The sequence below is a fragment of the Pteronotus mesoamericanus genome, unplaced genomic scaffold (genome assembly GCF_021234165.1).
Source record: "Pteronotus mesoamericanus isolate MK-2021 breed Mesoamerican mustached bat unplaced genomic scaffold, CSHL_Meso_final scaffold_533, whole genome shotgun sequence".
Taxonomy (NCBI): Eukaryota; Metazoa; Chordata; class Mammalia; order Chiroptera; family Mormoopidae; genus Pteronotus; species Pteronotus mesoamericanus.
This window is the reverse complement of record NW_026555320.1, coordinates 181,695-195,932: the sequence shown is the minus strand read 5'-3', so window position 1 is coordinate 195,932 and position 14,238 is coordinate 181,695. Positions and strand designations below refer to the sequence as shown.

Below are 14,238 nucleotides of genomic sequence, written 5' to 3'. Positions count from 1 at the left end.
CCCTTTGCACATTGCTCAGCGTGATCCCTGTGCAAAGGAGCCCCAAACTTGTTGTTCCTAAAACCCCAAACCTCCGGAGAAGCTCAGCGGGCTCTGTGCACGTCTGGGACCTCCCTGTCCCCGCTTGGGTCTCAGACTTGTCCAGGACAAGCTAGCGCAGATAGGATGGCATGGTCAGGCCCGGCGGTCACCAGTGTGGTGGGAAAGACATGGGTATTCCCTGCTCCTTAGGCAGCATGTCTTTCTTTTGGTTCCCAAGGGCTGACTCCCTTCGCTCCACATACAGCCACAGGCCACTACGTCTTCTGGGGTCAATGCCTTCAATTCCTGCTCCCAATTTTTGCCCCCTGCTTTCCTGGATTGAGCCAGGATAGCAAGAAACAGGCAGAGAAGGATGAGGCCTTAATTGTCCATGCGCTTAAGGCCTGGATCCCCAACACCATCTGATTCAACACCTGCTTTGGAGAACAGATATTTCACATTGTTCCTTTACTGGCCTAAAATACCATTTATAACTCTTATAATACACCTGTATACACTTTTTTTTTTTTAATCCTTACTCAAGGACATGCTTAATTTTTTTTTTTTTTAATTTTAAAGCAAGAGGAATGAAGGGAGAGAGAGAGAGGGAGAGAAACATCGATGTGAGAAATATTGATCCATTGCCTCCTACGTGCAATGCAGGCATGTGCCCTGACGGGGAATCAAAACCTTTTGGTTTACAGCACAACGTCCAACCAACTGAGCCACAACGGCCAGGGCCACATAATATTTTAAAAAATCAATATACTATAATTCCCCAAATATAACATAATGTGAATACCAAGTATATTCTAAAATATAAACATAAATAAAGGTTAAATAACAGGAGCACAGGATTCTGTGAGGGGGCAGCCAGATTTGTGGGAACATACCCATAGAGGTAGGTCACAGAGGCCACTCGAACGCCACAAGCCACCTTCAGGCTGCTGTCATGAGTCTTCAAAATGCTGGCCATTAAAACCCCACACAAAACGAGGTACAGCCTTCCCTTGATTTTTCACAGGGCCCACAGTCTTAGTACATTTAGCTACATTAAAATGATGCCAGAGTACTTTGGTTTTTTAATATTACGTAAGTTAGCGTCTAGGCTTGGATGACTAGAGACAGCCCTTTCACCCACACGCATGCCCTCCACTGGCAATGCCAGTTGACACCCCTATTATCTTGCTCACCAGAAAAGTCCTCATACATTTCCCACGTGTCACCTAGAGGGCAGTACCGGCCACACCGAGAAGCCTCACCCACTCTTGGCCGGCCCCCGCCCCGCCCACACAGGCCACAGGAATTCAAAGAGACCTGTGACTCAAAGATGCAATGCCAGTGGTTCAGTGGGGTCAGCTCGCCACCGCCAGCGCTGATGCTCCCGGGCAGTGACGCTGGCCGAGGAGCTGGCCGAGGAGCTGGCCGAGGAGCCGAGCTGGAGCATTAATAAACAAGAAAGGACAGCTGCCGCGGAACGTAACAGGGCAATATTTATCAGCGCTCTCCATATCCCTGCCCTCTAATTCAGCAAGTCCGCGTGTAGGAACTCATCCCGTAGGCACACTGTGCATGTGTAGAATGATGACTGTTCAAGAAGCCTCAGCTCTCACTGGAAAATGTTAGAAACCATTTCCATTTTTATCAGTAGGGCACGGGGTCGATGAATTTAGGCACACCCTTGCCACAGAGGATTCTATAGACATTGAGGTAGAGTGATGCCAAGAAGACAGAATGACTTCAAATATATATATTTTAAGTAAAAAAGAAAAAAAAAAAAGGCAAGCGGAGGCCATTATGTGTTCTTTGCTTCCATGTGGAGTTTATATATGTGGGCATGTATAAGGCGCTTACTCGATTTGCTTGTACGTACGTGGACCTTCCTTGGAAGAATTTCCTGGGAACAAGACGCACTCCTGGCCTTGGGTAGGAGAAGCTGGACGGTGGATGAACAGGGGTGAGGGGGGACTTAGTTTTTACTACCTACCACTCCCACCCTTTAAGTTTTGAATTATGTGCCATTAATACCAATTCAGGCCATTTTAATTTAATTTTTAAGACTAAGCATCTCCTGATAAGGTTGTCTGGGGACACCTGGTCCCCAGGCCTTAACTCAACGAAAAGGGAATGGTCGTCCTCAAGCGCTAGGGGGTTGGTAGGTGGGACATGTCTGCGCTGGAGGCTGGCATCGGGCAGGAACACGCCCTTGTCCCCTGCTCACAGGGGTGTGGGGTGTGGCTTCTGAGGGAGCAGCCGGACCACAGAGAGCCCAGACTGCCTCTCGAAGAATTTTACCCTCTCCATCCATCCTCTTTCCCCAAGTTCAGCCCGAGAGACTTCTCCTGAAACTTCTACGAGGAAAGTGGGCCAAAGGACACGCCTGAAGGCACCGGCTGCCCGGTTTCCCCGGCAACCATCCTTTCGTCGGCTTTTCAGCATCAGTTTGAAAAGCAAAGGTTCCTCTGGGTGGCGATCCATCGGGGCCTGACCTCTCCTGACTCCTATCACCTATTCATGAGACGACTTCCCGTTTCTGATGGCTCTTACATCCCCGGCTGAAAGAAATGGTGCTAAAAACAATTCCTGTGGCTATTTGGGAATCAGTCACCCAGGCAAAGGCCAGCAAAGGGCTTTTCTTTCATTACTATGTGCCTTGTCAATCCAGTCAACTTAAACTGGCTGAGAGTTGCTTATCATTACTATTATAGTTGCTTATATTATTGATCACTTAACATGTGCCCGGCATGATCCTCGCACTGCAAGGATAAATCACGGTGTCTGGCGTCCCCTGTATTGGCAGATATGTTCATATAGCTGGAGAGTTCAGTCAACAAGTATTTATTGAGCAACTGCTATGGACCAAGGCCTGTTGGAGGGAATTCAGGTACAATATGGGAGCTCTAACACTGAGTGCCTATGAAGTGTCAGTAGCAGGCCAGAGAGCTAGGGAATTAATGACCCCTTCCCGGAGCTGCCCTCAACCAGGGACTGACTGGCATTGATGTAGCTGTGCCTTAGCTCCTGCAGCCCCGCAGGGGAGAGGGCTCTGACCGGTGTGTTCCACAACGGCCCCGAGTGTTCCCCAGGAGGATTAACTACCTTGTCACCGGACATTTGTCACTGTGATTTTGCTATTGCCTGTGTTACACCAGCCTGCCTCACTCCACCTGGTGGCATTTGGGTTTGTGGCCCTTGAATTGACAGTCTTCAAGTCTTCCCCAGAATGAAGATCCTCCTAGAGAGACCAGTGAAAGAATACACTATTTTCCCAACTACAGGCAGGTTGCAGTCTGTTATGGACTAAATGGTTGTGTGCTCCCAGGATTCCTCTGTTGGAGCCCTTGTCCCCATGGGAGGTGGGATCTTTGGCAGGTAACTAAGTTTCAATAAGATCAGAAGGGCAGGGTCCTGGTGGGGGAATTAATGCTCTTACGAGAGGAAAAGCATGGAGTTTGCTTTCCCTCTCTCCACAGTGTGAGCACATGACAAGAGGACAGCCACTGATCTGTGCACCGGGGCCTGGCCAGGGCTTCTGCTGGCCCTGCGGGAACAGGGAGGCCCATTTGGAAGTGAAGGAGAGGTAACACCCCTGAGGCAGTCGCCAGCTACCGTGCCTGGGAGTTGGTGGGGAATGTGACCCAGGCCCTCCTCCTGGCTCCATGGTGATGGGACATGATCCAAGAGGTGTCTCCCAGAGTCCCCAGTGGGATCGAGTCCTCAGCAGGCACCTACTTACTGACGTGCACTTGATTGGCTTCTCTCTCGTCCCTGCTCCCTCACTCCTGCTTCAGGAGATCACCCCCAGAAAACCTCCTACATCCACGTGTTGAGCTCAGCCCTGCTTTTCTGAGCACGCAAAGTAAGGCAAGAGATTCTACAGGAACTCCTCCTCTGGAAAAGGAGACACTCCTTGTAACGACCACGGCGACTTCCTGCTTTTCAGTCCGGTCGTTTCATGAGATGGCAGATGGCACTGGCTCTGTGGGCCTTCGCAAAGTCCTAGGGCAGATAGTGGCACTTATAATACAGGCTCAAGGGAAAAAATTCACTCCTCAAAGCAGAAGTCTTCAAACTGGTACATTTCTACTGACAGCAAACAGTCTAACAGTCTTCTGACGCCTTTAAATGGGGATCACTTTTAACAAGTTTATATCCTATGAACAATAAATGAGGAGTCCCTAGCATGTCCCTGGAAATTCCGCTAATTTTTTTTTTTCTTTAACAAATGCAAAATGGACATACGTCATTGAGATTCTCCCATGGCTAAAAACAATCCTGCATTGCAACTACCACGTGTGCTTCCGGGACTGCTCTTCAGGGCTGCCTCTCCAACTCTGACGGGACTTCCCACAATCAGATGGAAATTCTTTTCACCCACAATCAGATGGAAATTTCCAGGTTCCAAAACCAGTAAACAGACACAAGTTTCCCCTCACGGCTATACTCTCTCGCAAGTGTCACATCTGGATATGGTCCCCATGCTTTCAGTCCCCTGCATGAAAGAAGGGAACTTCCATGTCATGGGCCCCAGAGGGCAAGTCTCACTCAGTGGTGAGGAGGTGGAGGTGGCAGGGACAGAGCGGGCACTGCCCTTTTCTATTCTTTTCCTGCGACGAGAGGGTGGCTTAGGGTAAACTCTACCATCTCACACTTGGTGAAGCACAAAAACAACCTCCAAACAAGGCAAAAGCCATTCCAACTCCCCTCATCTTTATTTGTACTGAAAAGCAAACCCATTTTTCTTGAGTATACACAGTGAGGCCTACATATCAAAGAGCCTCACCGGGACCTCAGGCAGGGCTTGGCATGTGCTCCTGCAAATTCCATGCCGAGGCCTCCTGGCCCCTCTCCCCACTCTACCTTCTCCCAGCACGGCGCCCGTCCACGACCTACTGCGTGCACCAGGATCTGACTCCCGCTAGGATGGAAGCGCCTGAGCACAGCGATTCTGTCAGTCTCCTGCCGCCCCCCCGGCCCACCCCCCCGTTTTATCTCAGCAGTGCCTGATAAACAGTGGATATCATCAGTGGGATTATTCTGAAATCAGACATAGCCTTAGGGTCAGGTGGTTTATTTGGGAGAGGATCATAGTGAGGAAATGAGAAGAGGAGGAAAAAGCCAACTGGAGGGATATGCTCTCAAGGTCACCGCTGCAGGCAAATGACTTTTGAGAAGCTTCTGGAATGGTCATTTAAGTCAGGGGCAGGGGAACTGGGGTTCCCATCCCCCACTGGTGAAGAGCTGTCCTCTTGGGCGGGAAGACCCTTGTACTTCCAGGCTGAACCTCTGTTGGGGCTGAGCTTGGAGGCCAAGGTGCGCAGAGGGCACTTGCGGGACCTGGGGTGGGAACGCTGTGTGTGTGCTCAAAACTGCCCGCCCGGCTGCCGCTGGAACCAGCGGTGGGTGCGTGGCTGAGGTGAAGGTGCCGGAAGCATCCGTCTCGGCGGGCGTGAAGCACACACTTTTTAGTGAGTGAATGAATTTTCCTTCATACAGATATGCACAGGTATCACAGGAAAACGGTGAGCTCCAGCCCACCCTGCTTTAGAGCAATGGTCAGAATTGTTAGTGTCCTCTGATCCACTAACAAGAAAACATCCTTACTACGGCCAAGGACTTCAGGCCCTCTTAACTTTTTATTTTCCCAGACGATCTTCGACGACACGGCTCTGCTCAGAATTCCCACTCCTGGAAGGGATGCGGTTACAACTTCATTGGAAATGAAAAAGGCCCCCCGCAGGAGTCCTCTTCCAGCTTCCGATAATTGATAATCGATAACTGTTGTCCCTCTTGGCTTCTCACTGCAGCCTTTTTACTCGGGCCCCTCGGCCACTCCTTTGCTGGTTCTGTACCAGCTGCCTTTCTGCCACTCACACCTTCTTGCTGTCACGCCTCAGGGTCCGCCTAGAGGAACCCACCCATTCTGCCTGCCCTCCCAGACCCCCCGGGACTCCCAGACACCATCCACCCACCAAAGACTCTGCTCCACACCTCCACGCCTCTCTGTCTTGTGCTTCGGGCTCAAGTTCCCAACCTCCTCCTGGGCCATCCACGTGCAATAAACTCAATCCCATTACTAGACCCGTCGCCTAACCCCACCCCGTAGTCCAAATGTGCTTTGCCCCCTGAATTCCCTGCCTCGGCTAATACGCCGCCAGCCACCCTGGCCTCCCAACCTGGAACCGCAAGGTCGGCCTCAGGTACTTAGTCTCATTGTCTCCACGTGTCTCGAGATAGTTACTAGTGGCTGACCCTGGGTGGTGGGATTGGTCTTCTTTTCTCTATTTTTATTTTCTGAATTATTTCTGATGAACACACTGTTTTCCTAACGTTTATGATGTTTTAGCGTAATTACTAGGTTTCACAATGGTTTATTATTCTAAATATAAATCTCCATTCCTCCCGTTCCTCTCGATCGCCAGGCCCTCCTCCTACCCAGCTCCTGACCTACTGTCTCCTCTCCCCCGCCCTGGAACACTGTGCGCATCCGGGCCAGGCTCCTCTCTCTAAAACCCAAACCTCATTCCTTCGCTCCCCTCATCCAAACATTTCTCTGGGATCATCTCCCCCCCAGATATAGCCAAGTCCCCTGGGGGTTCCCTCATTACAGTGTCGGTCCTGCATATACTACACCCCCGGTGCCTGACACAAAGCGAGTGTTCAATGAGTGTTCCTTAGATTCATGGAGGGGACGTTCATTAACTGGCTTAGGGTAGGGATGGTCTTGGATGGTGGTTCTCGAAGCCTGTGTTGTGGACAGACCAGCTGCAGCAGCAGCAGCTGGGAACGTGTTAGAAATGCTGATTCCCGAGCCCCAGTTCACGCCTACTGAATCAGACTCTGGGGGTGTACGAACTAGCTAGCCCTTTAGGTGAGTCTGCTCTATAACAGGCTTATGCTTCCAGACATGTCTTGGCCAGGGTCACAAATAAAATGAATGTCCCCCACTGACCATACAAACCTTAGAAGCCTCGTGGGAAAATCACTGGAGAGCATTTAAGCAGCTGCAAAAATGGTGCTTCCAGGTTGCAGAAATGCAGCACCCTCTGGGGTTGGAAAGAGAGGAAGTAACCAGAGGCGTCTCCTCGCCGAGCTCCTCGCGCCGCCGCGACCAAGACCCTCAACGCCAGCGTCCCCCTATTTCCCCCATCCAGGGACCCCACAGCGGAGTACAGATTCCAATTTTGGAAGAAGCCCACCAAATCTGTGTTGAGGGAAAGGAGGGGAAGGAGCCGAGGGCCCCCGGGATGGAACGCGGGATGGGTGGCCACCCTCGGGTCCCAGGCCGGGGCGTTGCCATCGGTGAAATGAGGTTGGCAGAGAGCTCGCAGGGACGCTGAACCCGAGGCCAGCCTGCAGCCTTAAGAGCGGAGATGGGTGTAAACCCCCAGGGCTCGCTGGCCCGGGACGCCGCGCTTCAGAGCCAGAGGCGCGAGCGCAGGGCAGGGCGCGCTGGTGACTTGGGGCCTCCCCCAGCCCGCTCCGGGACAGCGAGTGGCGAGGGGTGAGGTCTTATCTCCGAGTCAGGCAGCCTGAGTTCTGGAGTGGCCGAGCGGGGTGTGAGTGCTCGGGTACTCGGGGAGCGGGGGGGTAGCGTGGACGCCGCTGCCCACGGGGAACCGCGAAGGGACTCTTGGGGACGCTCGCTGGCGCCACTTGGCGGCCAGAAGCTGCGCGCGCCGCGGGCTGGAGGTAACTGGCCGTGGAAGAAAACCCAGCCCTTTCCCAAACCCAGAGCAAAGCCTGAAGGGGTCACCCTTGTTTTACAGCGGCGTGAACAGAGGCCCAGGTGCGGCCGCAAAGGCTCAGTGACCCGGGAACGCTTGCTCTTGACATCCTGGAGCCCGTAGAGCGCTTTTCATGGGGCTGAGAAGAAAGTGAAGTTCCCACCTCTTGCCGCGGATACTCACTGGTCCGGAGACCAGAGGCAGCCTGGGATGCTCAGGAAGGGGCCGGCACACCCCCATTTTCATGACGACACTGTGCTGACACCGAGCCCTACCCATTGCCCGCCCCTCCCCCAGTTTCCTTTCCGGCCCCTCGAGTCCCCAAAGCGGACTAAAGGGGGCCCTTTCTATCCCGGAGGAGGTCCCCACCCTGGAAAGCTCCGCGCAGGACCGGCAGGGCGAGGGAGCAGAGAGTTGGGGGCGCACGCTGGTCGGACAGAGGGGGCGCTGGGCGCCTTACACCCGCCGCGGGGTGTGCACCCGATCTCACTGGGCCACGCCCCCTCTCCTCGGGGAGCCACTTCAGTCGGTTGTCGCCCCTGCAGCCGCCCTCTGAGCACGTGCGGCCGCCGGTCTGCGTCAGCGCTGGGCAAACAGATGACTGGCCGGCAGCGCCGGGCGGGGCTATTTAAGAGGCAGCCTCCCGCTCGCCCCCTTGAACTTGGCTCGCTCCCCGCTGCTCCGTCAGAACTGCGAAGCCAGCGGCGTCCTGCTCCGAAGGTAGGTGCCTGCTCTCCGCGCTCCCGCGGGGCGCCCGTGGGTCCGGCGTCCTTGAAGAATGCGGGGCCCCTTCCACTTTATGTTTCTGTTTTCTGTGTCTTCTTTCCGACAACTCGAAAGACTTCTCCTAGTCAGAAATATCGGCGAGAGCTGGGGTGGGGGTGGGGGTGGGGGTGGGGGGCGCGGTGAGCGGCTTTGTTCCTATGCGTGCACCGCTGGTATGTCTACTTGCTGGGACCAGCCTGCACGCGGAGATTGATTTGCTAGATGTTACACAGAGGTGCAGTGGGTTTTACAGTCTTTTCAAATAAACTACCGAGAGGTTTTAAGATTAAGTTCATCTTCTAAATATCGCAGCTCAGTTCTTTGGGGACAGGTGTTCGATTTGCTCCCGGCTCTAAAATGCAGTGCAGCTTTGCCAGCCACCGAGAACTGAACCCGTTATTTCTGATCTCCCCCTCTCCCCACCCTGCCTGTGCTTTGCGTGGTGGTTTAGGGCCAATTCCGGCCAAAGAAACTATATAAATACGGCATTTATTTATTGCTCCCACATCTTAAACGGTGCTTCTCTTCCCTTCCTCATTATTTATTTCCCTATCGAAAGAGTCTTAGCTATCTGGGAAGGTGCTATATTTCTGCAAGGGTCTCATTTCTCCCACCCAGGCTTCCCTTTAGGAAATTTCCACGGCGTCTTTAATCTGTTTCTTTGGCAGTTAGGAGAGAGATGCTCTACGAACACTTCATCAAATTAAAGGAAAGTAGAAGACATTCCTGCTGCTAAACGTGGCAGAAGACAGGGTCTCTCTGTCCGTCCCCAGGCACGGGGTGTGGTTCAACCAAAATACGAGTGGGGCGCGTCCCGGACGCGCGTCCTGTGGCCCGCGGGCTCCGGTCTGCGCTTGGCCGTCCCTGGCATTTGCACCCGCCTGGCCGGGCTGGAGCCCCGCGGGATTGGGCGGAGGCCCCTGCTCCGTAGCCGGGTGCCCCGACCTTCCGCGAGAGGGTACAGCTACCTCACCTTTTCATTCACAGCAGCCCCCCTTCTCTCTCCGCAGCCATGAACAGCGGCGTGTGCCTGTGCGTGCTGATGGCGGCCCTGGCGGCTGGCGCCCTGGCGCAGCCCGTGCCCCCGGCGGAGCCCGAGGGCCCTGGGACACGGCGGGACGAGGAGGCGCCCCGGAGGCAGCTGCGGGCAGTGCAGAGGCTGGACGGCGAGCCCCGAGCGCACCTGGGCGCGCTGCTGGCCAGATACATCCAGCCTGCTCGGAAAGGTACCGATGCCGCGTCCCCATCCCTCGCTTCTGCCCCTGCGCGGGGCTCCCAATCCTGACTATCTAGCGTCTGGCTGATGGAGGTGGGTAAACCCTCGGGAGGAAACACAGGTGACACTTTAAGCGGAAAGGTTTTTTACTTTTTCTCTTGAGTTCTACTGCACCCGGCAGTGCAGTTTCCTGGACGTTCTTTGTAGCAAACTGAGAGAGAATGTGGAGGATGTGCTTATTAGTAAGGGAAACCCTTTTCAAAAGTTTTCTGTAAACTAAATTTTGGCATGGTGTTGCCGTTAAAGTGCTACACCATATTATGGAGACATTAAAAGATAATCCCTGAACAAATTACTGACTCAAAAAGGGCTCACAGATGCACTAAATAGTCCTGTAAACGCAAAAGATGCAGGAGCCGCCTGGACACTGAGGCTTGGGAGCCCTCCAGCAGGAAGCGATCAATGCTGAGAATGCTTGTGTACTGACTGCAACAGTTTAAAAAGAAGTGACGATGTGTCGGTTTTCACAAAAGTCTGTAAGAGGAGGAAAGAATCAATAGCAGTTTGGGGTTGGCAGGGATTTAACATAATTACCCAAGGAGCTCGCTGTTTGTGAGTTTGCTCTTGGAGAGATGCTCCCAACTGCAGCGGGATCGAAGTCTTTCTCTAGGAATAGGGTGGTCCAGCAGCGCACTAGCTGAGAGGCTTACGGACAGCCCTGTCCCCTTCCTGGGCCCAACTGGCTCATCTGTAAAGAGCAGAGGAGGCTAGGGTTCCACTCTTGGTGTTTTTTGGAGGGAGACTCGTCCATCTCTAGGGTCCTACGGAGTCGTGGCTGGGACTGGGGCAGGTTTTTTCTGTCCACATCGTCCCCAGTGACACAGTGGGCGGACACCCTGCTCAGGGGGCAGTGTGCTGCCCTGGACCCACACAGCTGGACAACACAACCACAGCCAGCGCTGCTGGGAGGGGCTGGAGGTGTGCTTCTTTCCACGAGGCTCCCTTGACCCTCCGGGTGCCCAGGGTCTGCATCTGCACCGCGGCTCTGGGCTTGGTTAGACCAGGAGGGAATGCAGGGCACACCTCTCCGGAGCCTCCTGTGGTTTCCCAGGGAGCTGAGCACGGTGGTTTCAGAGGGAAAGAACAGAAGATGATTTGTTATATTCCTTTCTCTCTTTGGGAAATCGTCCCAACTACCATCGTCTGTTTTACTCCCCTGCTCACTACACTGAAAGAAGTGGAAATTACCAATCAGAAGAGAAAGCCCGAAGACTTTTGAGGTTCCTAGTGATTGTCTGTTGAAAGTTATTTAAATATCTGTCCTTGGATGTGGGTTGGATTTCAGCCAGGCCAAGCTGAAATATCCTTGGCTTTTCATTCATCTGGACCCTCCTCCCCACCTGCAGGTGAGGTCTGCAAGAAACACTTCTGGGAGGGAAGTTAGTCACCAGACTGTTTCCCTAGAACTGACACAACAGTGGCTTTATACCACACATCTTAGCTGCAATCATACTCCTCTATGGGACAAATATGAACCGCGAATAAAGATTTACCCACATAAATACTATACGGTTTCTTTGACTGACATATTTTGAGATCATATCCAATTTTTTTTTCACCCAACTGTAGTATATATTATGCTTAAAGATTCTATATGATATCAGGCGCTCCCTGGGCAGTGCTCAAGAGTTTGGCAGAAGCAATTGTTTGCAGAACTTTCAATGATTTGAGGAGAAGCAGTTCCCTGGGGAGGAGGAGGGGCGGGGTGACGAGGTTACCCCTGCCCATGCCCGGCAAAGCCCCCACGCTCCATCTGTCACCCTGTCTCCCTTCATCCTCACAACAGTCCTGCTATCTTCATTTTAAGTCCTGTTATCTTCATTTCGTCAGCATGGCAGCTGGGCTTCTAAATGAGCGCGCAGCCTAGAGGCTGCACCTCTCGGACTGGGGACACTGATGTGTAACACATGCGGCTTCCGCGGCCGAGCACCGCGCTCTCACCAACCCGGGAGTCTCGGGCCTGCGGCAGAGCTGGCGAGTCCTTCCGCGAGCAGGAACTTGGTGCTGCGCCCCGCCCTGGGCGGGCGCATTTGTCGTCCGCCAGCAGGAGGATGGGTCCTACGTAGTTCTGTGGGACTGCGGGCAGATAGCAGGGTCTGCAAGCTTTGCTGAATATTATGACGAATGGGTCACCTGAAAGGGCTGGGCAATGAAACAGCAGGGGCTGCTCTTCTCTGGCACAGGCCAGAGGTATCGGCACAGGGCTGGACTGCGCTGGGTTGATTCTTAGTTCCAGGTGGGAAGAGTTTGGGGTTAAGGCTGGGGACGTGGCTGCGGATCGTTGCAGCTGGTTTTTAGTGCAGCTCGCTTTATCTGATTGTCTCAGGGTCCCCGCCTCTGCCGTGCCCTTTATCGATAAACACGCCATAGTCTGACTCTGCGTGGCCCGTGGACAGGCGCTGGCGAGGGCAGCCTTGTGCCAGTGTGACAAACAGTGGGGACACCGTGGCCCCCTACAACGGGAACCACTGAGTGGTCCTTCCTCCCTCTCCCCATGAAGCCTCCTAGGCTTTGCCCATTGAGGTCCCTGAGGGACTTTCCTTGCCCCTTCATTTGCCCAAGAGAAGCTTTATCCTGATTTCCTACCCAGAAGGCCACCGTCTGCGGTCTCTGGGCTAGGAGTGTGTCACATGCTTCTGAAGAAACCACTTCCTTGCGTCCCTGCTCACTCAATGCCATTTTACACGGAGACGCAATGAGAATCATCCTGTTCCTAAGAACTTAACTCCCATCTCAAAGGGCCCATTTCAGTTTCAGTTATTGCATTTTGGTGAAAATGGCTGCATTAAATTGCCTCTTTATTACCTCTCTGCCCACCCGCCTTTGGATGTTACTGACGTGCCGAGGTTTGAATCTGACAGTGGGCCTTTTTCTTAATATCACTTTTTTAAAAGTATGTAGCTTTCAAATTAATAATTTTTAAACAGTAGTTATCTAACCGTAGGACTTGATTCCTTTTTTTTCTTTTTAAACCATTCCAACATCAAAATATTATCATCGTATTAGCTTAACAAGAGTCAGGTGTGCTCAGGGACGGTAAGGGGTGAATGATAGAAATGGGTAAGGACTGGAAAGTCCTTGGTTGGCTTCTGCTGAGGGCCGCGTATCAGAGGGGAAACACCCCTCGTGGGGAAAACTGAGGCGGGTCCTGGCTGGGAAAGGCTGAGGTCCACGAATCCACCGAATCCCTACAGATCCAGAGCCAGATGGACAACGAGCAAATCCTGCCCTCAGTCCAGTTACACAGACGTGGGCCCTTCTCTTCTCCTGGATTCCGGGCCAGCGATCTCACTGTCTTGGTAGCTCCGTGATGCCTTAAAGAAGGTGTACCGTGCACACTGCCTGGCTCGTTTCATTGCTCTCCTTTACAAACCAAACTAGTGATGTTCTAGTTATAACTGGCCGTGTTTCCTTCCTCTCTGCCCCTAGCAGCTCCTTCCGGCCGAATGTCCCTGATCAAGAACACGCAGAACCGGGACCCCAGATACAACACAGGCGACCGGGACTACATGGGCTGGATGGACTTTGGCCGGCGCAGCGCCGAGGAGTATGAGTACGCCTCCTAGGGCGCCGCCCCGTCAGGACCGCGGGAAGCACCCTCCTGACTCCCCAGGGGCAGAAAAACAACACAATCACACTCATAACTTATTGTCTCTGAAGTCTGACATGTTCAGTGTCTATTTATTAAGTTCTCAATGTGAAAAATCTGTAAGATTGCCTGGCGCAGCCATGCACCTCAGCAGAGTTGTATGAATGGAAGACACACGTTCCCCTCATCTGTGACCCCTGGTCCTAAAGTGTTGCTATGCTATTAAAGTGATTTCGTTCCGCACCTGTGTCCCCATGTCTCCTGAGGGCAGAGGGTGCCAGTGCGAGAAAAAGACAACCTGCCCTACTTGGAGGGAGCACCCATCCGCCCGGGGAAAGCCCATAGGGGCAGCTTGAGGCAGAGCCACATGAGCGAGCATGCGCGAGCATGCGCGTGTGTGGTGGCTTGGAGGGGACCTGATGGAGCGTACTGGGCAGCGGCGGAAGGGAGCCCGGAGACCTGATCCTTAACCCAATCTCAAGGCCACCACTGAATTCAGGCTGTCCCACTCTGATCTCTATGCCACTTGCTGACACAGGGACCAGAAATGGGGACGTTTACCATGGCTTGTCCTGGGCCCTTTCTCGGGGGTCATGTCAGTCTTCTGCAAGGAAGCTGAACAAGCCCCGCAGTAGTACTGCGAGCTGTGCTTGAACTTGAACGGAGCCTGCGGAAAGCAGAGACTTCCCTTTCCTCCCTCCTCTCTTCCCTCCCCCACCCCTCGCCTGGCTCACCTCCTCCACACCCCTATGCCCCACTTTGCCAGCCGCCCCTGTGAATCCCTCCGGCTTGTAGGACCTGCCCCCCCCCGCCCCCCCACCGCAGGCCACTCTTTCTCCCCCTGATCTGGCTATTTGCAC

At 53.5% G+C, this 14,238-nt stretch overlaps 1 protein-coding gene across 2 annotated transcripts; it reads left to right on the top strand.

Annotated features, from left to right (window-relative positions):
• Positions 1 to 9,525: 9,525 nt before the first annotated feature.
• Positions 9,526 to 13,578, top strand: CCK (cholecystokinin). Of its 2 annotated transcripts, none has more exons than XM_054594545.1 (2): positions 9,526 to 9,739; positions 13,222 to 13,578. In XM_054594545.1, the coding sequence occupies exons 1-2, from the start codon at positions 9,526 to 9,528 to the stop codon at positions 13,353 to 13,355; spliced, it is 348 nt and encodes a 115-aa protein (XP_054450520.1). In that variant the 3' UTR covers positions 13,356 to 13,578. The 2 variants fall into 2 exon arrangements, with proteins under 2 accessions (XP_054450520.1, XP_054450519.1); XM_054594544.1 differs by having other exon boundaries at positions 13,219 to 13,578.
• The last annotated feature ends 660 nt before the right edge of the window (positions 13,579 to 14,238 follow it).